This window comes from Vulpes vulpes, chromosome 4 (genome assembly GCF_048418805.1).
Source record: "Vulpes vulpes isolate BD-2025 chromosome 4, VulVul3, whole genome shotgun sequence".
Classification (NCBI taxonomy): domain Eukaryota; kingdom Metazoa; phylum Chordata; class Mammalia; order Carnivora; family Canidae; genus Vulpes; species Vulpes vulpes.
This window is the reverse complement of record NC_132783.1, coordinates 28,100,421-28,126,450: the sequence shown is the minus strand read 5'-3', so window position 1 is coordinate 28,126,450 and position 26,030 is coordinate 28,100,421. Positions and strand designations below refer to the sequence as shown.

Sequence of the window (26,030 nt, the reverse complement as noted above, 5' to 3'; positions counted from 1 at the left end):
ACAGAATAAATGAATGAAACTAGGTCTACACAAAGATTTTACCATACAGTCTTGGCATGAAAAAGTACTCCAATTTAAGCACTCTATAAACTGATTATCTTCAATATAAAAGCAGTTCCAATTTCAAAACTATCTTCAAGAAAAATGGCAATAAATTTCCACTGGCAAGAGGGTTATTTATCCCTTTCCCAATTGCTAAACAAAATATTTGAGACTTCCAAATTTCATGCAGTCATTGGTTGTCTTAAATGACTTAGTACTGTCATCATGAATTTTCAATGACTTGAATATTTTAAATATCTGATTTTTTTGGTCAGAATGGATAGGATTTAAATAAGTAGTATAAGTTTTAAACAATACAAATGCAAGCCTCTCACTCAATTAAGGAAATTAGTATTTTTACAATTCTTGTTCAACATAACCTTTATGCCTACATTGTAAATAGGCACGTTATTTTAGCTTTCCTGTTACATGTTACATAGTGTTTTAGAGCTGACTGATCATTTGAGAGAAAGCAGTAAAATAATGTTTAGCATTATTTAATAATAATATTTTAATAAATAATAATTTGTATCAACTAAAATGAAAAATGTAAGCTTTTTATTTTTCCATGAACATATGCACTCACAATTATACTTAGCCATCAATGACCCTGATAAGAGGTTTCACACTTAGAAATACTGGTTAAATACCTGAACCTGACATATTTCTTTTTCAGTCAGTTAACTTGTTTGTCAACACAAATGAAACTGGATTTCGTTCTATGAATTTCTAATACTAATTTCCTGTGAACATTTCAATAAATGGACAATGAGAATTTGAAGGCCAGGAGCTGAATAAAGATCATGGGTTTGTTTTGTTCTGTTCTGTGGATGAGGCTTGACTAAGTCATAAAAAATTGAAGCTGTTTCAAAATTCAAGGACTTCAATTGTTTCTCATCCCACTTCTTCCCCTGGCAACCAAATTTACATTGCCCAGTCTTTCCTATCCCTTTGTAAATAAGTTTGAGTAAAAATGTGCCACATTAAAACCTTTTTTAGTAGCAAAAAATAAAAGTAGTCATAGTAGCTAAAATCTGTTGGTCCCCTGGACCACTCATGAAAGAGCACCTAGCAATGGTAAGTGGTGAAAAAGAAGATAGTGAGTCCCAATTTCTTCTGATGAATTTGTTTTTTAAAGTGACTATAACATTTGAAAGTCAATATCCATGTATATGTTCTACATTTATATGCTTACATATATTGCTTCATACCAATACTATATATGATAGATACTATTAGCTCCATTTTTCAGCTAAAAAAAATGGGGCACAAAAAAGTGAAGCCAAAAGTCACTCAGCAAATAAACTGAGGAGTCAGGACTGAAACTCAATCAGTCCACTGGAGCCTGCACTGCCAATCTATTAAGCCCTTCAAGTTGGCACAAGATGTTAGAACCAGAGAAAAACAATATTGTAAATTATTACTAATGAATAGTACACCAGTAGAAAGTACTTTTTAAAAAAGACTGAAAAAAATAAAAAAATAAAAAATAAAAAATAAAAAAATAAAAAAGACTGAAACCTTAAAAACAAGCTTTTTAAGTTGTCTCTGGCTATATTATAAAAAGAATCAATCTTCAGATACACTATCACTTTGCATAATAAATGTGCAATCATAGTGATATGCAAATGAAAATCACACTGAAATACCACTAGAATGGCTATAATCCAAAAGACAATACCAAATGTTAGCAAAAATGTGGAGAAACTGGAGCCCTCATATATTGCCAATGATAATGAATAATATACTGCTACTTTGGAAAAGCCGTTTTGCAGTCTCCTAAAAATTAAACAGAAGCTCACAAATAAAAAAAAAAAAAAAAAAAAAAAAAAGAAGCTCACAAATAATTTCACTCCTAGGAATCTACTCCAAGAGAACTGAAAACCTATGTCTATCAAAAACTTGTTCACAGAAACATTATTAATAATAGCCCCAAAATGGAACTAATCCAAATGTCCATTGCCTGGTAAATGGATTAACAAATTTTGGCATATCCACCGCCCCCCCCCCCATGGGGAAAATGTCCAGAAAAGACAAATTAGAAACTGAAGCAGATCAGTACTTTCCTGGGGCTGGAGGTAACAGCAGAGATTGCTTCCAGTTGGTCTAAGGAACTTTTTGGGATTATGGAAATGCTCTAATACTGGATTGTGGTGATAGTTATAGAACTATATAAACTAGCTGCAAATCACTTAATTGTACACTTAAGATAGGTGATATGATAAATTATACCTCAAAAAAGCTGTTACAAATAAAATGGGTATCAGCAAAATGGTTCATTATTTTTTTAAAGACTTTATTTTTATTTATTCATGAGAGACACAGAGAGAGAGGGGCAGAGACATAGGCAGAGGGAGAAGCAGGCTCCCTGCAAGAAGCCTGATGTGAGACTCGATCCTGAACCCCAGGATCATGCCCTGACCCAAAGGCAGACACTCAACCACTGAGCCACCCAGGCATCCCAGCAAAATGGTTCATTAAATCATAAAAGCATATCTGTAGACAAGAAACTGATTTAAAAACAAACAAAAAGTAACTTCTGTGTTTGTTCCATATTAGTAACACCTAAATGATGGTGTTTTGGTTTTGAAATTTACCTGTAGTGTTTGCAATCCACTATTCTCCCATAGAAATGTTATTTCAATGTACAAGCATTTTAAACATACTTGAACCCTCTAAATATAATCCAAATATTCCCTAGGATTCACCTGTCCAAGGGTAAAATTAAGGTCACATTTTCATTGATATAAAAATGTTACCAGTTGGAGACTGAATCACTGGAGAATTTCAATTGTCTCAACCTACAAGTCTAGTTATTTCTAGACATCCCCAGGTGATATTCAATAGAAATTTAGGAACCAATCCATTCTTGTTTTACTCTAATTCAACAAAGTTCTATTGTTCTATTATGAGCAAGACTCTAGGATACAATGATAAAGTATCTCTACCTCCAGGAAGAAGTGGGTAACTATAGGGGTCAACACATAAAATTTCCTCCAAAAGGTTCACCTTCTGGGATGCATGGTTGGCTCAGTTGTTGAGCATCTGCCTTCGGTTTAGGTCATGATCCCAGGTCTTGGGATCAAGTCCTACATCAGGCTCCCTGCAGGGAGCCTACTTCTCCCTCTGCCTGTGTTTCTGCCTCTCTCCCTGTGTCTCTCATGAATAAATAAATCTTAAAAACAAAAAAACAAAAAACAAAAAAATGGTTCACATCCTGAAGTCATTTAAAGGAGAGTCCTAACCAAAGAAAGGTTTCTTGATGTCCCACCAGTTATCAGTGGTACCAAGATTAATCTTAAGAGGAACACTGCTGATACTCTAAATGGTTGTTAAGGAGTTCTTTCTGTTTCCTGTCAAGCCTCTTCACTTGAACTCTGAAATTGCATTGCTGATGTCCTCAAACTCATAAGGTCAATATCAATCCCTTCACCCCTACCTCATCTGGAAAATAAACATGATCTCCCTTCTGCCTTCTTCTCCTTTTCTTTTCCACTCCAACACACTTATGCCATTGCCTATGAACTTACACATACAGATGCTTGGGCTACATGCCAGCCACACACATGCGTGCGCACACACACACATACACACACACACACACTTTTTCTCAATAAAGACCAACATGATAGCCTGCTGCATAAGCTGTAACCAATTAGCAGAGATGAAAGAAAAACCTATTTTTATTTTGATTCTCAATTATATTATGTATAAAGTTCAGTGTCTCTTAAAAAAAAATCATTCTGTCAGAAGGCTGCTCATTTTCACATAATACATGTGTATTTTCCAGAGATGTATCTATAGTTAGGTATATTATCAAAAAAATAATAGTTGGTCTGGATTCTGAATTTTGATTGCTTAAATTCTTAAAAAGAGTCAGAATTCAATTGTAGAAATTGCTAAGGACAAAATGTTTATGAAAAATATTATATCAATAGCAGACTTCCAGAAATGGTGTTGTATTAGAGCTTCCCAGCTTTCATGTACAGGTTATTTAAATAATAGTCTTTTTAATGCTTTTTCTTTCTTGTACCTCTCAGTATGGGACTACTTTATTTAGTTGCCTTATTGATTCAAACAAGAATATAAATAACATGAAAACATATCATTTTGTGTCCTGATCTCACACAATTGTGTCAGTAATCATGAGAAATCAGTTTTGCATAAGTGGGATATAAATAATCCTTTAGTGTCTCTAATACCCATACAGAGGTCTAGGTTTACATTCTTCTCAGATGGCTATATTATAAACTCCACAAAATTAGCTACATAAAGACTACCTTCCAAATCATATCCAAACACATACATACACATTCAATTACACTATAATTTTAAATCAGCTTTAAGGATGAAGAATTCATATATAATAAAATCTGCCCATTTTAATTGTATAATTGATGAATTTTGACATATGGTTACAGTTGTATACACCACCACAATCAAGATACAGAACATTTCCATTAATCCAAAAAGTTTCTTCATGCTCTTCTGAAGTCAGTCCTTTCCCCTCACTCTTGCCCCCTAGCAACCACTCATCTACTTTCTTTCATTTAGCATAGTGCTTTTGAGATTCCTCCCTATTGTTACATCTGTCAGAAATTAGGCCTTTTCTATCATTGAGTAGTACTCCATTCTATGGATATACTACAATTTGTTTATCCTTTCATTAATTGATAGACATAGAGTTGTTTCCATTTGAGGCTAGTTACAAACATTTGTGTACAGATTTTGGTATGGACATATATTTTCATTTCTCTTGGGCTAACACCTAAAAATGGATTGATGGGTCAAATACTAATCATATATTTAAATATATAAGAAGTTTTCCAAAGTGGCTATAATATTCTTAATTTCCACAAACAAGATCTAGCAGTTCTAATGGTTCCACGTCTTTGGCAACACTTGGTATTGATCTTTTTAAACTGTCATTCTAGTGAGTGTGGTATTTCATTTGTGATTTTAAACCTATTTTTTAATTTATTTACATATTTGAGAGAGAAAGAAAAAGTAGTAGGGAGGAGCAGAGGAAGAGACAGGAAGAGAGAGGGAGAGAGAGAGAGAAGTAGACTCCTCACTGAACAGGAAACCCAATATGGAGCTCGATCCCAGGACCAGAGATCATGACCTGAGCCAAAGACAGATGCTTAAACAACTGAACCACCCAGGTGCCCCTCATTTGTGATTTTAATTAGCATTTCCTTAATGACTAATTATGTTGAGATTTTCATTTGTTTACTGGTCATTCACATATGTTTTTTGATGAAGTACCTGTTCCAATATTTGACCCAATTTTTATTGGCATTATTATCTTTCTTTGTTGAGTTCTGAATACAAGTCTTTTTTTTTTTTTTTTGAATACAAGTCTTTAATTAGTCCTATGTTTTACAAATACTTTTGCCCAATCTATGACTTCTTCTTTCATTTTCTAAAGTATTTTAGAAAAACAAAGGTGTAAAATTTTGATGTATTCAAATATTTTATTCTTCTTCTATCATTAATCCTAAGATATCTTTACTAAATCAAGATTACAAAATTTTTCTATGTGTTTTTCCTGCTTACTGTCAGAATTTTTATAGTTTTACCTCTTAAGTTAAAGTCTATGATTAACTTTAAGCTAATTTTTATGTAGTGTAATTAAGGATGAATATTCATATTTTCCATGTAGATATACAATTTTTCCAGTTTAATTTGTTTAAAACATTGTTCTTTCCCATCAAATTTATTTGGCACCTGTTTTTGAAAATCAGTTCATTCGAGATGTGTTGGTCTGTTTCTGGACTCCCTCTCTTTGGTTCCATATATTCATTGGTGCAAATACCACATAGACTTGATTACTGTAGCATTATAGTAAATCTTAAAATTAAGTAGTATAAGATCTCTAACTTTATTCTCCTTTTTCAAAATGTTTTAGTTTGTCTATGTCCTTTGCATTTCCATACGTATTTTAGAATCATCTTTTCAATTTCTACAAATTGCACTGGAGTTTTTATTGGCATCACACTAAATCTACAGATAAATTTGGAGAGAGTTGATACTTTAAAAATAGTCTTTTGAGCTATGAACATGATATAGCCCTCTTTGTTAATGTCTTCTACAATTTCTCTAACAATGTTTTGTAGTTTTCAGTGTCAGATGTTGCACATATTTTACATTAAATTTTTCTCTAGGTATTTCACATTTTTAGGCTAAAAGTGTTATTTCAATTGCCTATTGTTCACTGTTCACACTATAATTTTAAGAAAAAATCAGAAACAGTAGTCTGAGTAGTGTAGATTAAAAAAACAAAAGGAAGAAGTAGCCCCAGGTGGTAATTCCAGTGAAGAAATTATAGCAATAGAATTATTAAATTATAAAAGCAATGTGAAAGAATTATCATTACTAATTTTTACTTTTGTTTTTATATTCAAGCATGAAAATTACTATTTATTTGTAATGAATGATAATATAAAACATAACCAGAGATCAGTGAAGAAGAAAAGGCACCAGACTTAGAGTAGGAGGCCTAGATTTAAGTCATGTCCTGCATATGGAAAAAAAAAAATAGTCCAAGAGAGATAAACCTTGACAAATAATTCCTTCTTTTTCATTATTTATTCAACTAACATTCAGTGAACATTCACAAAGAGCCAAACACTATGCTAAGTGCCATAAAATGGGAAGAATCATGTACCTTCTATCATTAAGGGGTTATAATGAAAGCTCAAAGAAAAAAGAGTTACATAAAATATTTTGGCATACTGGGGTACAGTTGAGCATCTGACTCTTGGTTATGGCTCAGGTCATGCTCTTAGGATCATGAGATCAAGCCTGCATCCAGCTCCATGCTCAGCAGAGTCTGCTTGAGATTCTCTCCCTCTCCCTCTGACCCTCCCTCTGCTCTCTTTGTCCTTCAAATAAATAAATATTTTTAAAAAATATTTTGGCAAACTGAAGTGTAAGCTTAGTATATTAACTAACTGGAATTAAAATAAAAATTTAAAAGAATAATATAATAAATAAAATCACATGAAAGATAAAAATAAATGAAATATAAGTTTAATGTGCTATTATTTTTATTATAGTTACGCCATGAAAATCCACATTTATAGGTACTGTGACTTTAATACAGAGCTCATTCCAAAATAAGAAAGTGGCTCTGAGAAAAAGTTAAGTATATGATAGCTAGAGAATCCTAAAATTAATCACTTCATAGCACAGCAAAACCCTTTTGCTTCTATTACTCTATAATTATATGGTACAAGTACTATATAAGTCCATAGATATGGATGAAACCTGACTTGTCATTTTTAAACTCTACAAAGGAAAAGAACAGACTTGAAATTTATAAAACTTTTTCCTTCCAGATGAAGGAGGTAGGCTTATTAATTTCTATTAATAGGAGACCTTCTGCTGACAATTTTTCTATTAGGAATCTGGCAAACTCACAAATATGACAGATGGACTAAGAATTCAGAAGTATGCCAAAAGACTTTATGCAAAGTGATTTAGTCAAAAAATATGCCAGTCTCTCTGGTTATAGATTAAAATCCAAAAATATATTCATATTTATGTTTTTGGTCATTATACCTTATAAATTGCTTGAAAAATACATTTTTGTGCTTTATGTTTTTAATTTTTTTTTTTAGGTTTGATTCTCATAAAGGTTTCTGGTGTCAGTTATTGGAAGAAGGTAAAACAAAATGCCTTGGAAAGAGCAAAGGAAGAAAATACCCTCCAATGGATCCTGATGTAAGTATAAAATTTTATTACAAACTAAATAACCAAGCTAATACATATTTTCTTATTTTCTTATAAAAGTAAAAAATAAAAACTTAGCCCTTCTAAAAGTTACAAGTGACATTTGGATTTCAATGTATCCAGATTGCTTGTTTTGATTTGTCCAATGATACATTACCTGTTATGCAAGAATAAAGGAAAACAACAGAATTTTTATTTTGAAGCAGAACAAAAAAGGCAACATCTCATTATAAAAAGATTAATACAGTCACAGAAATTTTAGCACTAAAAGTATTAACTGAAACCAAAACAGGAAATACATCAACTGAAAACAGGATAAAAAATTTCTATTTTTTTTCTCCACTAAGTCACTATAGAGTAGTAAGTGTAGCCTATATAATAATATTTCTTTGGTAGTTTTCTTTGGTTGATAATTAAAATTTACCTTCAGAGCACTATGAAAATAATCCTTACACATTAATAGAAATTCAAGGACAATTTCCATAGTATTTTAAATAACTAATATAAAATATGTCATTTTCATATATCGAAGCTATTTCTCTATGGTATTTATTAAACTGTTTATGGGACGCCTGGGTGGCTCAGTGGTTAAGCATCTGCCTTTGGCTCAGGATATGATCCCGGGGTCCTGGGATCCCAGGGGGGTCCTGGGGTCCCACAAAGGACTCCCAGCGGGGAACCTGCTTCTCCCTCTGCCTGTCTCTGCCTCTCTCTCTCTCTGTGTCTCTCATGAATAAATAAAATCTTTTAAAAAAGAAAAGAAAATGTTTAAAAGACCCTGTAGAACATCTTTCATAGCACGTATTTTACTCCTATCAAACAAACATACGGAGGCATAATATTAGATTTTGTGATACAGAAAAATAAGAAAAACAAAACTTTTTAGAGTATCAATACTTCTAAATTGATACTCCAACAAGGTTACTGTGTAATATATTCTAAGGGTTTTTAACTCATACTTCTGACACCAAATGTGTGCAGGTTTATACCAAGCAATTGTGCAAGTTTCTGCAGATACCAACTAGGTACCCTACAATTTAATCAATTATAACACTAAATACCCCCAAGGTAGTGTAACTCCACAGGTAAAGGTCTTAATACCGGGGATCCTTGGATGGCGCAGAGGTTTGGAGCCTGCCTTTGGCCCAGGGCGCAATCCTGGAGACCCGGGATCGAATCCCACATCGGGCTCCCAGTGCATGGAGCCTGCTTCTCCCTCTGCCTGTGTCTCTGCCTCTGTCTCTCTCTCTGTGTGTGTGACTATCATAAATAAATAAAAATTTAAAAAAAAATTTTTTTTAAAAACAGGTCTTACTACCACAAGACTACCCTCTCTTCAGACTCCAAAAGCAGGTACTGGGTTCCCAGGTTACTCACTTCTGTCCAAAGTGGCTACAAATCAAGGGTTCTCATGACCCCTTCCTCAGCTTTTATAATTTACTATAATAGTTAACAGAACTCAGGGAAACACTTTACTTTCTATTATTACAAAGGATACAAATGAATAGCCATATTAAGAGGTACATAGAACAAGGTCCAGAAGTGTGCTAAGCACAGTAGCTTTTGTCTCTGTGGAGTTTGCAGTGTACCACCTTCCCAGCACCAACCCTGACATTCTCCAGTCTTCATTTAGGGCTCTTATGGAGGTTCCATTTATGGAGGTATGATTGATTAAATCACTGGCTGTTAGTAACTTCCTTAATCCTCAGTCCTTTTTTCCTTCTCTAGAGGTCAGAGGCTGGGGTTGAGAGTTCCCAACCTCTAATCTTATGTTCCTTCCTCTAGCAACTAGTCCCTATCTGAAGCTACCTATGGCCCCAGCAAGAGTCACTTCATTAGCATAAACTCAGATTTGGCTTAAAAGGGCTTATTATGAATAACAAAAGACACTCACCTATCACTCACCCTATCACTTAGGAAATTGCAAGGGTTTTAGGAGCTCTGTGCCAGGAACCAGAGATGAAAACCAAATATATATGTTCCTTATTATATCACAATATCATGTAAATACTGCATTTATTTTAGGGAATGGAATGGTTGACTTTATGCAAATAGTGACCAGAGAGAAGGCAAGGGTAAAGGAAAGGCAATAGTGTCACAACATTGCTTGCTTCTCCTATTACAGAAAAATGGCAGTACCCAACTGTCACCAAAACATCATAGAATGCATCTAATCTAGGTAAATTAAGAAAGTTGTTGGCCTACTTCTACTTTTACTTGTTTATGAAAATATAGTGTAGAAAAGGAATAAAAACTGACATTCTAAATTAATACCGCTAAGTCTATTATCTCTCAAAATCAAAAGCATAGAATACTATTTAGTTTAATAATACATCAATAAACAACCTGATATTGAATATATTATATGATTCCATCTTTTATTATATTTTTATGTTATAAAAGATATTACTATCTCTTCCTATTATATTATTTTACATGAGTTTGCATGAAGTAATCAGGTTACATTGACATACGTTAGCATATATCCTATCTGTGATCTTACCAGCTAAAATATTCCCCCCTCTGGGGAATCCCTGGGTGGCTCAGTGGTTTAGCACCACCTTTGGCCCAGGGCGTGATCCTGGAGTCCCAGGATCGAGTCCCACATCAGGCTCCCTGTATGGAGCCTGCTTCTCCCTCTGCCTGTGTCTCTGCCTCTCTCTCTTTCTCTATGTCTCTCATGAATAAATAAATAAAATCTTAAAAAAAAAAAACACAGTCAATAAATGTTATAAAAAAACATAAATAAATAAAATATTCCCCCTTCTAAATGACTTCCAGATAACAATGTGTGTTCAATAAGTCCTGCATACCACAAAGTTCTGTTCCAGTACCCTTTTGCCTGAACATATTAGACTCTAAAATAGAACATATTGTGTATTACAAATCTCATTTCATTTATTTTGCTATAATGAGGAAGCAGAGCATCAAGAGGAAAGGGTACTTGATGAAGGGGACATGATCATGGGCACACATATACACACATAATAGGGCACAGGACAGGGGTTTGTCTAGGGACAAACACAGCAGCCAGGTTTGAAAATGATGCCCAAAAAGCCAATAGGCCAATAGGTAAGATTGAGATAATCCTCAGTACCAGGAGGTTCAGTTCAAACTCCAAAGGGATAAATAGTAGAAATGAATCCTAGGAGGTTAAATTCTAGACTTAGTTAAGATGTAGGATAATCACTTATCATATGGAAATACTAGGGAGCAAGCTGGCAGGAACCGGGTAACCCCAAGCTGCTGTTCCAAGCAGGACTTCTGTCATAATGAGAAATAGTACAAAGTAAGCCAATAAGAGAGAACAAAATGGGGAAATTCAGAAACTCAGACTGTACTCAAAGATCAAAGGCTCATCCTAGGGGCAGCCCTGGTGGTGCAGCGGTTTAGCGCCGCCTGCAGCCCAGGCGTGATCCTGGAGACCCAGGATCAAGTCCCACGTTGGGCTCCCTGCATGGAGCCTGCTTCTCCCTCTGCCTGTGTCTCTCTGTGCCTCTCTGAATAAATAAAATAAAATCTTTAAAAAAAAGAAAAAGAATATAGCACAAATACTCTATTTAATTCCAGTGATCATGATTCCTACAAAAGCCACTATATTACATTGAAATTATCAATACAAAATGAGACTTGCTTCTATGGCATTTAAAATGGAATACCAGATATTACATTTTAAAAGAACAGCACATGGAATTAAATAAAAACTTTTTAAAGTTCGACTCCATGCAAAATCTCAGAATAGTACAAGGTGTGGAGGTACAGATACACATGCAGAAATCCCTCCTTCACAACAATCCTAGCAATGATCATCCAACCTATATATGAATTCCACTAAATGCCAGTTCGTAGCACAGCCCTTCCCAGTTTGACAGTTCCAATTATTAAAATGTTTTTTTTTTTAAGAGAAATCTACCTCCCTCTAAGTCAAGCTAGATTACAAGGCATTCTTTTGCTTCTTTAGGCCAAATTATACAAATATAGTAGGTTAGAGGTTACCCTGGTTTACCTACTGCATTTTTAAGTCTACCACAATATTGTTTTTAGCAATATGCTTTTGTATGCCTTAAAACATCTCTTAAGAAAGAATAACGTACCTTCTAAATCTAATGTAAATTAATGATGGCAAAGGAGTATTTTATATTATAGATGTATCAAAACATCAAGCATCTAACATTCTCAAAGCAAGGATGATTTTAATAAGAGCATAATATTAGACCCAACCAGTTGTCACAACTATTTTTATGACAAGTCAATCAAATTATTTTAACACTTAATTTTGCACAAATAAATCACAAGTTTAATACAAAAGCTCTTTCCCTAGTAAAAACACTGTATGTATATAGAGTGTCTTTTTTGAAGAAGAGAGTCATTGTGTTTATGTTTTGCTAAATAAATAAATATCCCACATGCTTAAGATAAATCTCAACCCAGGTATGGTACACTTGATGCAAATTTAAACATCATCAAAATATATGAAGTATACTTTAATCAAAAAAATGAAATGTACTTTTATGTCCCACTGCAGAGCAGAGCATTTCTGTCAAGCTACTACAGAGGTCACAACGTGGAACTCTCAAAGCTGCTGCACAAACTGGGGCAGCCCTTGCCATCCTGGCTGAGGCAGGAGCTGCAGAAAGTGAGATAGCACTGAAAAACTCCTGGAGAATCCATCTGCCATATAATGCTCACCTTTCCCAAAGCTTCCAGAAGCTACCAAAAGGCTGTTTAAAAATATACCTCTTCAAATGAGAAAAAAGAACAAAGTTCCTTCCATGTGCTGGCATGTGGATGATTAGAAAACAACAACAACAAAAAAGAAAACATACCTGTTACAAGCCTTGAGGCCTATGGCCTTTTTCTTAATCCCTATCTGAGCCTGTGGGATTATTGTAGACTACTGTGCATTCATGTGGAAGTCAACTGCAACCAATATAGGTATCAAACACAAATGCAGAATTGTTCCATTTCATAGTAATATTTACACTTTTATATATCAACTAAGATTGTGTCTCTGTAGGTTTTTAGACCACTGTTTGCCTGTACAATGTTTTCTTATTTGATCCTATAAAGTGTCCTACACAATGAGAAGAAAAATAAACATCACAATGTAGCATAAAATGCCAAAGGCATAATACCCATGAAAAATGCTTGCCAAGATATAAATCTATGAATATTTAGAAAGAATTATAAATTACAATTTGTGCTAGACCAGAGAGTGAAAAAGTTATATATGAGGTTTATCTGCATCAAAATAAGAAGGTAAGTGCTATAGCAAAAGAAAATGATTTTTCATATACATACTCTAGTGTATTTATGTAAAAATTACTAACTCCTCTGTCATAATGTAATTGCTATTCTGAGATATGTTGTAAAACCATCAAAAGGTATATGGAAACACACTGAGAATACTAAAATGGTAAATAGTAATGTAAAGTGTACTCACTAAATCTTCTAAAACAGAGAAATTATAGGGGTCTGAATATATATCATTGACAAGTTTTATCCTCTTTTTGTGAGCTACAAGTCTACTCCAGTAGTCCTCACTGGTTCTACAGAAGTACTTGCATAAAATGTGAGGTATGTGTCATCTCCAGAAACATACTGACTTTTAAAAGTGAATAACTTTTTAAAATTTTTCTCCAGAACAAAACCTATTAAATGAAAAGTAAGCACAGTGTCTCTAAACAATATGTTATGTTATTCACATTAAAATTATAGAAAAACTACATTTTTCCAGATACCTAAAAATGAAATCATGTAATGTAGAGATTACAACAAAAAGACAAATTGATATATGATTTGTAATCTGATATTTCCCATGATACTTTTAATATAAGGCAGAAAAAAATAAGCCACGGCCAAGTCCCACTTTTTTTTTGAGATTATTTTGTATATTCTCTTGTGGAAGATAATAAAACACAGTTAAATATACAGATTATCTACCAAATTAAATGAGGAAGTAAAAATATAAGCTAGATATGATTTCCTGAACTATATTTACACTTAAATTTTAAATAAGATTAACAAAGTATTCAAAAAAGAAAAGAATCATACTTATTGTCCTATGCTTACATCTACTTAATTTTTAAATTCACTGTACACATAAAAAAATTAAGTGGTAAATACCTACTATGATTACATAAGCTGTTATAAAATGTTATCAAAAGTATGATCAGGAAAAAAAAAAAGATATGCAAGGAAAAGCTACAGCCCAAATACTTTTTCATTATAAAGTGTGAAACTGAACTCTATCAGTTATTCACTACTTAGAAAATAAAGTTTGAGATCCTTTCACTTACTATAAATTTTTAAAATTACATTATGATTATTACATATTTTTTTATTAAAGTTTTACGTACTCAAATGATACACTAATTTTTAAACAATCTAATAGTCAAAAGAATTAGAGAAGGAGCAAGTTTTTAGGACCCCAATTAAGGAAGCAAAATCAGAGTCATTTGGACAAATATGGCAAACTCAATCTTTGTGCTTACTGCTGCCTTTTTTAAGCAGTACTTGCCCAGCATGGAAGACAAATGAATAGTCTTTCATCTCCACTAATTTAAGAAAACTGGCTGAAGAGAGGCACACACAGTGAGAATAGGCCCCAGCAGTTATATACAATGTAATGTTTTTATTTTGACATTTCTACTGATAAAAAAAGAAAAAAAGAAAAATGGTACATTTGTGTTTTAATGATGAGATGTATATTTAAATTTCTAAACAAAGTGCTAATGGCATAATTTTGTCTAGGTAAACTAACTCTACCGAACAGTCCACCCTTTAAGATAAATGTTTAAAAACATACGGGATGCTTGTATAATGAAATAAAAAGGAACAGATCATACCAAAATTTACTCATTCACAGTACAGGTATTATGCTATCTATAGTAGCAAACCTTTTAAAGGATTTTTGAACATTCAGTGTATCTTGGAGGCAACATCAAATTCTAGAGGACATACATACTTTTTATGTTATGTACTCCAGCTGGTTATTATGCTATTCTAAAAGGAACATAAATACATGTGAGAAAAGAATGAGAACTAATGTGATTTAAAACTAGCTTTGTATAGAATTCCTTTTTTCATTGCTTAAAATTGGAACTTCCTCAGGAAGAAATTAAATGGTTATTTCAATGTTTATAGCTATGATATTCTTGTCATTCACATTGAATGAAAATTACTGGAAACATTTTTTCTCTGAGTTTTTTAAAATAAAAAACCTGGATATAATTCTGATAGTAGCATGGTACCTCATATGTACAACAATAAACTGTGATAAGAAAATGAAGAGTTTGGGCCTGGTGATTTTAGGTAGTAAGTAGGTATTTGATTATTTGTGTTTGTCTGGGACGGAGTGGGAGGTGGTTATAAAACACAGATACCACTAATATAACTCAAAATGGAGAGATGCATAGAAAACCTCCAATTAAGAAATAAGTAAGTTTATTTTTACTATAACCCTTCACAGATCCTTCTAATCAATATTAGCAGTTTTTTAGTTCTAATAGATGTAAAGCAATTCCTAGGGTTACCTCGGGATCCTAACATAAGAGAGTAAGAGAAACACACAGCTGTTACTTAAACTTCAGAACCTGAATGATTACAGCATTTCTTACTCCTAGCACTCTGCTCTGCTTCCCACAAATGGGTTCCTCTCTTTAGAGCTTTAAAGGGTGTTAGCTAATCTCTCTTTTATTTAAAAAAAAAATCTATCAAAACAAATAATCTCTGCAAAAAAAAAAAAAGTGGAGGGAGTTAGCCATTTATCCACATCTTCAATAAACTTTTTTTCTCTATTCCAGCACCTTTTATAGAAATCAGATTTTCTCATGTTGCAATGCCCCTCTGCCACCCTGTCCACACATGTGCCATTTGACTTCCCCATAGGTTTGTCTCACACACACAGTTCTCCAGTACATCTGACTCCTCAATTCCTATCTAAATATATCATCCTATGTTCCATCTACTACCGAACCAACTGGTGACTGGCTAATAAACCAACCTTATCAATATTAGTGGCTTATGATGATTTGTAATACTATACTTTCCAGAAATATCAGTACTGCAATTTCCAAGAGATAGGTTTTAACCCAAAGTTCTAACCAATGGAGAGGCAATGAATTGCTCATATGTTTCATATGAAGGAATTTCTCTAATTCAAATTACTCTCTATAGCTGAATTCTATTCTGCCAAAGCTGACTTTACTTTGTTATCACCTACAACATAGCTGCTGCCTTCATCCTGCCCACCCCATCCCAAGCACACATACCCCCATCCCCAAATAGTTGGCAGTCATGGAAAGAGCAATGAATACTTGTGGTGGATAATCCTTAAGAAATAATTTGTGTTGGCTAGAAATGTTTACCTTCTCTTCACCTACTTTACTTAAAAGCAGACTAAATTTATAAGGTCAAGCCATGTCTTGGTCAAACCAAGACAGTGTGACATTTATTCCATTCCCAAGAAAAGCTAGACTCTACTTTGAGTACGCCACTCACCTGTGGCCAAGGGTACCTAACAGAATATGGAGGCCACTTCCCCACCACTCATTGCTACTACTAATTCTTGCCATTTTTCGTCCTCATTAAATTGTCTATAAGACTTCTCTATACATTCATTGCTCTTAACAAATGTCACAAGGAATTTATTCAATTATTATTATATGAAATTTATTTTTAACCTCCCCTTGTACCTTCTTCCATTAATTCTATATCTTTGAGTTTCTATAATTTCTCAGCCTATTCCCAAAAGTTATAAATACAAAGGCTAGTAAATCATTAAAATTGGAGCCCCCTATATTTTCACCATCTCCTTTGGAGCATCTCTTAGAGAAAGGAATCATGACGAGTATCAATAAGTACTTAAGAAAGACATTTACTTGCCAGATTTAGGCAAATATTTTATTTGCCTAGCAATCCCTTTCAAGGAGTAAAAGCAAATTTCACAAATTCATTACCCGCAGCATAAAGTCTCCAAGATATTGTGAGAAGGAATGTATTTACCCACATTTTATCATAGAGAAAACTGAATTAAATTTAATGAAATGTGAAACATTTCCAAAGCACACAGGATCTGTGACAAACCTTACATAAAACTGTCTATATCAAGCTGCTTCTTGGTTATGAGGGAATAAATTAAGTACAGGAAATGCCTGCTGTCTATATATTGGATGCCAAAATGCACTATTTCAAATCAATAACTAAAATGGAAACCAGATCTTGCTCCTAAGTATTGTGCATAATTTATACAGTTGGACCAGAAAAGATCAGTCTTCTTTTTTCTATTTGGTAAATGTTATTTTTAATCTGAATTATTTATTTATGTATTTATTTATTTTGTTTTTTTCAACCACTTTAAATAGAAATGTGAGCTCAAAATGTTATATACTCCTAGGGTTCTAGTGTATCTTTTCAGAACTTGATTTGTATCCTTCAAAACAAACACAACTTTTATTTTTTATTTTATTTTATTTTTACTTAATTAAAATGTACCTTATTGATTTAAAAAATGCTAATCATAATCTGAGCTTTGAGCAAGTCATAATCATTGATCACAGATCACCCTAACAAGTTTAATAATTATGAAAACAAACAACCTTTAAAGGCCTACAAAACCTACTATTGGAAAATAAAGTCTACTTCACACACAAATGAGTATGCTCACAAACTTTAAAGAAGTTAAAGATTATGATTTCAAAAATAACAAAAGGCTATGCAATATAATATTGAGAAATTCTCACTCCCATCTATGATCAGTTTGACAAAACCATATTGTTTCTATCCCCAATTAATTATAGGGATGTCCTCAGTACAACTAGACTAGCAAAGAGGATAGATCAGACTGTAGCCCAGCTTCTATTCTTAACTAGATAATATTGGATAGGTCACTTTTTCCACTTGGGGCCTCAGTTTCTCCATCTGTTAATGGAAGAAGTCAAATGTGATCACTGAACCCATTTTCTCCTTGTTTTACTTATCATCAGTTATTGTAACATTTGATTCTTCCTGTCTCTCACAAATTTTGCCACCCAGCAGGAGCCGAGAATCATCTAGATGGTAAAGCTACAAGCAGAAACTGGGCCTAAGTTGCTCAACCAATCACTTCTCTTTGGAGAACACTCTGATTTGCTTTCAGCCTATGGTAAGTTCAGCAGAAATCTATGCTTAAGTATATTATTTAAAGCCACAAACATAACAAAAAGAGGTCATACACAAAAATAAAAATATGAATATATGCTCAAAAGTAGGAGAATGAACAAGAGTATAAATGAGAAGAATGATATAAGTGAGCTAAATGTCTGATCCTTCAGTTGGGAAGGATCCTATCTGTTGGGAAGCCAGCAGATATTGCCTAAAGTTGACAAAACAAGAAATTAAGGTAAAAACTAACCAGAATTATTGAGATAATCAGCACAACTTGAAAAGAAAAGCTAAAAGGGAGCTACCTTTACTAAATGGGACTAGACTGTGGGATGAGGGAGAAATATTTGAATTTTTATTTCCAAGTACATGTACTATTTTTATCACAACAGCAATAATCTATCATTTAAAAAAATAAGTCTAAATATTCAGGATCAACAGCAGCCAATTTGGTGAGAAGATTACAGAGGAAGAGATCTAAGGAGCAGCTGACTCCAGCATCAGATATTGGATATTATCCATGAGATTAACTAATAGCTAAGACCTCTACATAGCCTTATTTTATTTAGTACATTAGTGCAGTAGTTGTAAAGGTATTGTCTGCGGACCTCTGGCAAAAGGGGTACCCTTCAGAGGGTCTGCAGGTCAAAATATTTTCATAATAATACTAATTTATTATATTCCTTTGTCATTTTATTGATTTCTTCCCCTAATTTTGCAATAGCAATATTGGGTAAAACTGCTGCTGCTTTAACATAAATCAAGATAGTGACATCAGTCTGTATCAGTAGTCACTGTATTCTTCACCATCACACACACACACACACACACTCGTTAAAAAAAAAAAAAAAGCTGCACTTCAGAATGCCCTTGGTGAAGCAGTAAGAATTATTAATATTATTAAATTTCAACCTTGAGTACCTGTCTTTTTAATCTCTCTGTGACAAAATGTGAAGTACGCCTAAGGCACTTCTGCCACATACTGAAGTAGATAGTTGTCTCAAGGAAAAGCACTTGAGCAATTGAGTTGCAAATTGAACTTTTTTTTTCTTATTTTTATTCAATATATTTAAGCTAAAAGAAAACTGGCTACTTTATTTGTGAAGCACCATCTTTACTTGAAAAAATGACTGACAGAGAACTATGGTTATGCAGACTTCAGTAATTGGAAGAGATTTTTTTGAAAATGAACAAAGTGAGCCTGTCACTTCAAGAAAAACAACTGACTGTATTTATTGCCAATGATAAAAAGTGAGCTTTCAAGTAAAAATTAAAATTATGTAGAACTTGTATCTGCTAAGAAGTCAACAGCAGACTAATATTTAAATATTTTGATGAGACTGATGGTGATATTAACAAATATTTTCTAATGTTATATAATGAAATGTATTAACATTTGAAAGATCTGCATAACTCTGTGAACCAATATTTTCCAAATGACCTATGCATGAGGTTACAGAATCATTATACATGGTACATCATTATAATAGCAAAAGTTCAACTCTTGGGCAAAACAAATAGTTTTAAATGTAACAAAATGTGGAAAGTTTACTGAGTTGTTTCAAATTCCACATTACAAATATCATTTAAGAAAATGTCACTTAAAAAAAAAAAAAAGAAAATGTCACTTATTGGGATCCCTGGGTGGTGCAGTGGTTTAGCGCCTGCCTTTGGCCCAGGGCGCGATCCTGGAGACCCGGAATCGAATCCCACGTCAGGCTCACGGTGCATGGAGCCTGCTTCTCTCTCTGCCTATGTCTCTGCCTCTCCCTCTCTCTGTGTGTGACTATCATAAATAAATAAATAAATAAAATCTTTTTTAAAAAATTAAAAAAATAAATAAATTTCTAATACAGTAAATATTAATAGATATAACCCTTATAAACAAAAATCCTTTGGAGTCCTCAATAATTTTTTATAATGTAGAGAGATCCTCAGACCAAAAAGTGTGAGAGCTGCTGGCATAGGAGTTGGAAGTAATTTAAGTACCAAAGGCCAAGATTTATATCATAAACAACAGACTGGAAGGCAAATAGATGGAAAGCCAGACTATACCTCCTATCACCTTCCCATCCTACTCCCAGACTGGAAGTTGTCTGGCTGGAACTTTTAAAATTTTGGAAAGGGAAAAGAGAGGTATACATGAGAATGAGTTTCTTCTTCCCCTGCCCTTTCTCCTTGCCACCAAAGTGAGTTTTGAAAATGAAAGAATGAGAGATCTGAGAATCCAAGAGTAGAGAAAACTGTGTCCTACTTTCCATCTAAAACTCTGTAAAGCAGCAACCTCTTCTATGTGCTCTGCCCACCAATGGTGTGGGAGCAAAATAGTTAAAATAGTTCTAAGTATATATGACCTAGGATGGCACAGGCTCCACAGTGGCACAGGAACATGAAAGTTCCCATTCTTTATGGAAGCTGCAAAAATCACTAACAGGTCTTTAAACCCAAAGAGACTTGGCAGCTAAAACCAGGAGGACACCTAATGACCTGCCCAGACTGATGACTCTAGAGGTTGTAAGGAACCCAGATCATGGAAGCTAGAAGCCACTTACCAAAGATGGAACTTGATAAGGTTCACCCAATGCCAGCACAGGACAGATGACAGATGAGGCCCAGATGTCACCCTGTCACTTCATGTCCATTGTCATGACCACCTTGGGAAGAAAGGGAAAGAAGAACCTGAAATTTGACTGGGCTTTCCTAAAATAGACTTAAAAGTTTCTAGTAATGAAATATACTAGAATGGGAACAGTTATTGAAAACTACTTTCTGCACAGGTTTAGGATCATGGAATTCATACCCACTGTATCAGCATCACACCTCAGGTTCAATTAGCAACAATGGAGACTCATAGAAAAACAGCCAACAGCAGGGTTGAGAGACTATTGATAGACTGATAGATGCAGCCTCAGTTAAGAAGAGCTGGGAATAGGCATAGTGATGTAGTAAGCCTGAATCCGCAGCTGGAGCGCATCTGCAGATGTTTATCTTCCTCCCAAGGAATCTGTTCCATCCTGTGGTTGACACAGCTTATGAGTCATGCTCTTGTATAATATTGCCTTTAGAGTTGGTGGAATCTGTCAACAGAATACTCACTCTCTTGATTAGCACATCCCACATTCACTCCACCAAGGAATCCCATTGGCTCACTCTTCAAGTCAATCCAAAACCTACCACTTGTCACCACTGCTGCCACCCCGTTCTGAGATAATACCATCTTTATCTTGGATATCTTCCCTGCTTCCATCCCTGTGCCTGATAAACTACTGTCACTCAAGATCCAAAAGTAACCTTCTTACAAATTAAGTCAGAGGAATCTTCTATTAAAAATCCTGTAATAGCCCTCCTTTCCAGTCAGACTGCGACTTACATGATCTGACATCCCCCTTTATGAGCTCAGTTCTTCTTCCCTGTCTCTCATTATGCAACAGTTGCACTGACTTCTTTGCTGACTATTTTAAAGTCTTTGTACTGACATTTCCTCAAACGTCCACATGGCTAACTCCTGCAATTTATTTGGGTCTTTGTGCAAATGTCATTTTTTTCAAAAGGCCAACATCGGCAACCTTACATATAAAATTTTTGTCCTTTTACCTCTTCGCTGCACTCCTGATTCCCATTATCCTAATTTTATTTTTTTTACCATTATATTTGTGATCTTATAACTATAATTTACCAATTTTACTTACATCTGTTGTCTTCTACTGAAGTTTCTTGAAGGTAGTCGTATTTGTTTTCTTACATCAATGTATCCCCACATTTATGTATTTATGTCAGAGACTTGCTACATCAATGTATCCCCACATTTATGTAGCAAGTCTCTGACACATGATAGGTATTCAATGGATATTGTCATAATATTGGTTCTCCCAATCCACAAGCATGGAATATCTTTCCTTTTTGTGTCATCCTCAATTTCTTACATCAATGTTTTACAGTTTTAGGATTTTTTAAAAAGGAATATAAAAATTTTAGCTTGAGCCAAAGTAGTATTGTACAGTAAGTCAGAGTATTGAACAAGTCTTGCCATTTGTTTGAGAATCAAATAGAAGTTCATTAATATAGTCCTTGCTATCCAATGAAGAATATAAATTTCTAATACCAAGATTGTGAAGATGGTGAAGATCTATTACAATTACAAAAAATATTGACCTATAAGATCAGTTTCAGTTTGTCATAAAATTTTCTCTGTGGAATGATTTCCATTATAAGATTTAAAATTATTTCTATTGTAAGATTTAAAATATATCCCCGTGTGAAGGTGAAAATATTTTGGCAAAAATTTTTAAACTTTTTGGCAAAGACTGAGGTAAGAGGTTCCCATGGCCAAAAACACTTGTCATTTTTGCTTTAAATACTAGCTTATTTTTTCTTTAATATACTAATTCATTTTTCCTTTCCCAGAAATTTTTTCACTTTTATCATGCCAGCTTCCTCATTCAACAAACATTCATTGAACATATACCATGAATCAAATACTGCTATAGCTAAGATGAATATGATTATATCCGTGTCCTCTGGTAGATTGGGCAGAAATATTTTATTCCTCCAACAAAATCAATGTCTACTTTGATACATACCACATTAAAATATGTAACAACTTAAATACTTCAGACAATAGGAAATGAATTAAATCTTTACTCGATTAATTCAGTATTTTTAAAAACTTATACATCAAGGTCAAATATATAAAAAAAAGTTCTGTGGTATTCAATCATATTCTTAGAATCTGCATCTAGGGGAAAGTTGTTCCTTTCTAGTAGAATCTAAGTTTTCAATATTTACTCTGAATATTATACAAAACTAGAGTCCAGAGGGTAGCTTGATAGAATCCATTATATGTGATGACATTTTCATGCTATTATCTACACATTCACTTATACATTTATGCACAATAATAAACAAATGTGTTTAAGTTAAAACCTTCTAGGGTTTTAAACACAGACCTAAATAATAGGGTAACAGAGCCACCTAGTGGTACTTTTTAAAAAATGGTTGCTTCTTATAATTTTTATTTCATTAAGTTTACATAAACATAAGCTTATCTTTTCACTAACATAGATATTTATAATTTTTATGGATGACAGATCATAAAAATTTAGGATCTGAGGGATGCCTGGGTAGCTCAATTGGTTAAACATGTGACTCTTGATTTTGGCTCAGGTCATGATGTAAGGGTCATGAGATCCAGCCCTGTGTCAGTCAGGCTCTATGCTCAGCTCTGAGCGTGCTTGAGATTCTTTCTCTCCTTCTCCCTCTGCCCAGTCAGAATGGCTACACTTTGTTTACTTTCTTGTCAAACCCCAACCTTAGTTCCAACTCTTAGTCAGCTTTACACGTATACTTATGCAGGCATGCTTTGTAGAGAAAATATACAGTCGTGCTAATATTTTAATTTAAATGAACTTAAATTCATTACAAGAATTCAAGTGGGTCCCGAATGTGGCCCAGGAATCCTACAGCAAGTCTACTTACACCATCTCCTAATTATACCTTCACCTCTCTCCTCAAATATCCAATACTCTCTCCTCCAACTTCTTAGTTGATGACCTTGCTTTCTATTACTAGATATTAATAAAAAAGAATATTCAAAAGTTCGGACCACCACATCACTCATCTACCAGCATCTATGCCCATATAATCCTGTTTCTGTAAATGAATTGCTTGAACCACCATCATAGGCCAGATCCTACTTTGTGCACAAAATCCCACAAACAATTGCTTAAGAAATTCACCAAACCTCTCCTGCACCACCAATTTTCCATTTCCACTGGAACTTTCCCATAAGAATATAAACATGCTTTGCATCATCCTGTGCTTAAAAAATAATCCACTTATCTTTTTCCTTTGTTTAAAACTCAAGGATAATTAACATACAATGAAATATTAGTTTCAGATGTACGATATAATGACTAAGCAATTGTATACATTTCTCAATGCTCCTCAAGATAAATGTACTCTTAATACCCTTTATTTATTTCACCCATCCCTCCACCTACCTCCCATCTGGCAACCATCAATTTGTTTTCTGTATTTAAGAGTCTGTTTTTCTGTTTGTCTCTTTTTTCTTTGTTTGCTTGTTTCATTTCTTAAACCCCATGTATGAGTGAAATCATATAGTATCTTCCTTCCTCTGTCTGACTCAGTGCACTTGGCATTATACCCTCTAGATCTATCCATGTTAATCCACGGTAATGGCAAGATTTCATTCTTCTTGAGAGCTGAGTAATACTCCATGATTATATATATATATATATATATATATATATATATATATATATCACCTCTTTTTTATCCATTTATCTATTGATGAAACACTTAGGTTCCTTTCATATTTTAGGTTAGTCTCACCAGTTTTATTTTGCTTTTGTTTCCCTTGCCAGAGGAGATATACTCACAAAAAATGTTTCTATGGTCAAAAAAATTACTATCTATGTTTTCTTCTAGAAGCTTTATGGTTTCAGGTCTCACTCACATTTAGGTTTTTAATCCATTTTGAATTTATTTTTGTGTATGGTGTAAGAAAGTAGTCTCATATTCCCAGCATCATTTGTTGAAGAGACTATCTTTCCCATTGTGTATCTTGCTTCCTTTGTCTAAGGTTAATTGACCATAAAAGTGTGAGTTTACTTCTGGACTCTCTGTTCTGTTTTATTGAGCTATGTGTCTATTTTTGTGCCAGTACCATACTGCTTTGATTGCTATAGCTTTGTAGTATCTTGAAATCTGGAATTGTGACACTTCCAGGAAAAAAAATAATAATCTACTCTTGATCCCATATCCCTCTCTAGATACTCCCCCATTTCTCTTCCATTTTCTAGCATAACTGCAAATGGGTTAACTAAATCCATAGTCTCCAATTCCCTTTCCATTCTCTGTGAAACTGTTCTCACCAAGGTCCTAAATGACCTCCATATTACTAAATCCAATAGTCATTGCTCAACTTCCGTTTTACTTGTACCATGAACAGTTGATCACTCTCTCTTATTTGAAAAACTTTCTTCTTGACTTCAGGATACCACACTCCAATGGCTTTCCTCCTTACCTAACTTCTCAATATCCTTTGCTGGTTCCTGCTTCTTTTCCTGGTAGATAAATGTTAAGAAGGCATAAGGACTCAGTCTTTGATCTCATTTTCTATGTATCCTTTACTCCCTTGTTATTAGTATCCAATCTCATAGCATTAAGTGCCTTCTACACTTGGACAGCTCTCAGCCCAGACCTCTCCCCAGAACTCCAATATTAACTCCACACTCCATATTAAATTCCCTAGTCAAAAATTCTACTCAAATGTCTAAAAGATATCTCAAACTTAACATGTACAAAACTGTGCTCCTGAGTATTACTTCCCCAAAACGTACTCTTGAAGTCATCACCATCTCAGCAAATCAAAAAAAAAAAAAAAATCTTTGAGCTATTTTTCTCATATTCTATATCCATTTCTCTTACAACCTATACCCAATCATCAAATTCCATAAGCTCTATCATAAAAATATATTGAGAATTGAATCATTCATTTCCTCTACTGGGATCATTCTCATCACCATTCTCTCATCTGTATGCCCATACTAGCCTAACTGGTTTCCCTACTCAAACACTATCCCTAGACACTATGTGTCTTCTCAATAGCGCTTTGAGAAGAAACATGTAAATCCTAAGTCAGATCATATCACTCCTCTCCTCCAAACTCTCCAACAGCTACCAAGTTCACTCCAAAAACAAACAAACAAACAAACAAAAACTCAAAATCATTAAATGATGCAAAAAACCCTAGGAAACCTATCACCTTTCTAACTTCACTTGCTATTTGGTTACCCCACTTCAGCCAAACTGGTCCCATTTTTATTACTTGAACATGCCACGTATATGAGTTATCAATTGCTGAATAACAAACAATTCTTAAATGTACTCACTTAAAACAATATTATCTGGTTTATCTGGATTCTCTGCTTCAGTGTCTTTCACAGACTACAATCAACATCTAGGGCTGTAGTCATCTCAAGGCTCAAATGGTTAAAGATCCAATCTCACTTACATGGCTGTTGTCAAGATTCAGTTCCTCAGGGGCTATTGATCTGACAGCCTCAGTTCCTTATTGCATGTTGGCC

The 26,030-nt window shown here is 34.0% G+C and overlaps 1 protein-coding gene and 1 long non-coding RNA gene across 6 annotated transcripts in view; one reads left to right on the top strand and one right to left on the bottom strand.

Moving 5' to 3' along the window:
• LOC112930966 (bifunctional heparan sulfate N-deacetylase/N-sulfotransferase 3) overlaps positions 1–13,824 on the top strand; it is a 174,133-nt gene extending 160,309 nt beyond the window's left edge. For all 3 annotated transcript variants that reach the window (XM_072755358.1, XM_072755357.1, XM_026013440.2), the window contains 2 exons: positions 7,668–7,770; positions 12,305–13,824. In XM_072755358.1, coding sequence (XP_072611459.1) covers positions 7,668–7,770; positions 12,305–12,424 — 223 coding nt within the window. In that variant the 3' untranslated portion in view covers positions 12,425–13,824. The remainder of the gene's footprint in view (positions 1–7,667; positions 7,771–12,304) is intronic.
• The window catches only part of LOC140598567 (uncharacterized), a 308,814-nt gene extending 287,835 nt beyond the window's left edge, over positions 1–20,979 (bottom strand). For 2 of the 3 annotated variants that reach the window (XR_012001017.1, XR_012001018.1), the window contains exons 1-2: positions 20,723–20,979; positions 20,475–20,576 (exon numbers count right to left, since the gene is read on the bottom strand). This is a non-coding gene — a long non-coding RNA (uncharacterized lncRNA). The remainder of the gene's footprint in view (positions 1–20,474; positions 20,577–20,722) is intronic. The other variant, XR_012001019.1, reaches the window with a different exon arrangement.
• Positions 20,980–26,030: the final 5,051 nt, after the last annotated feature.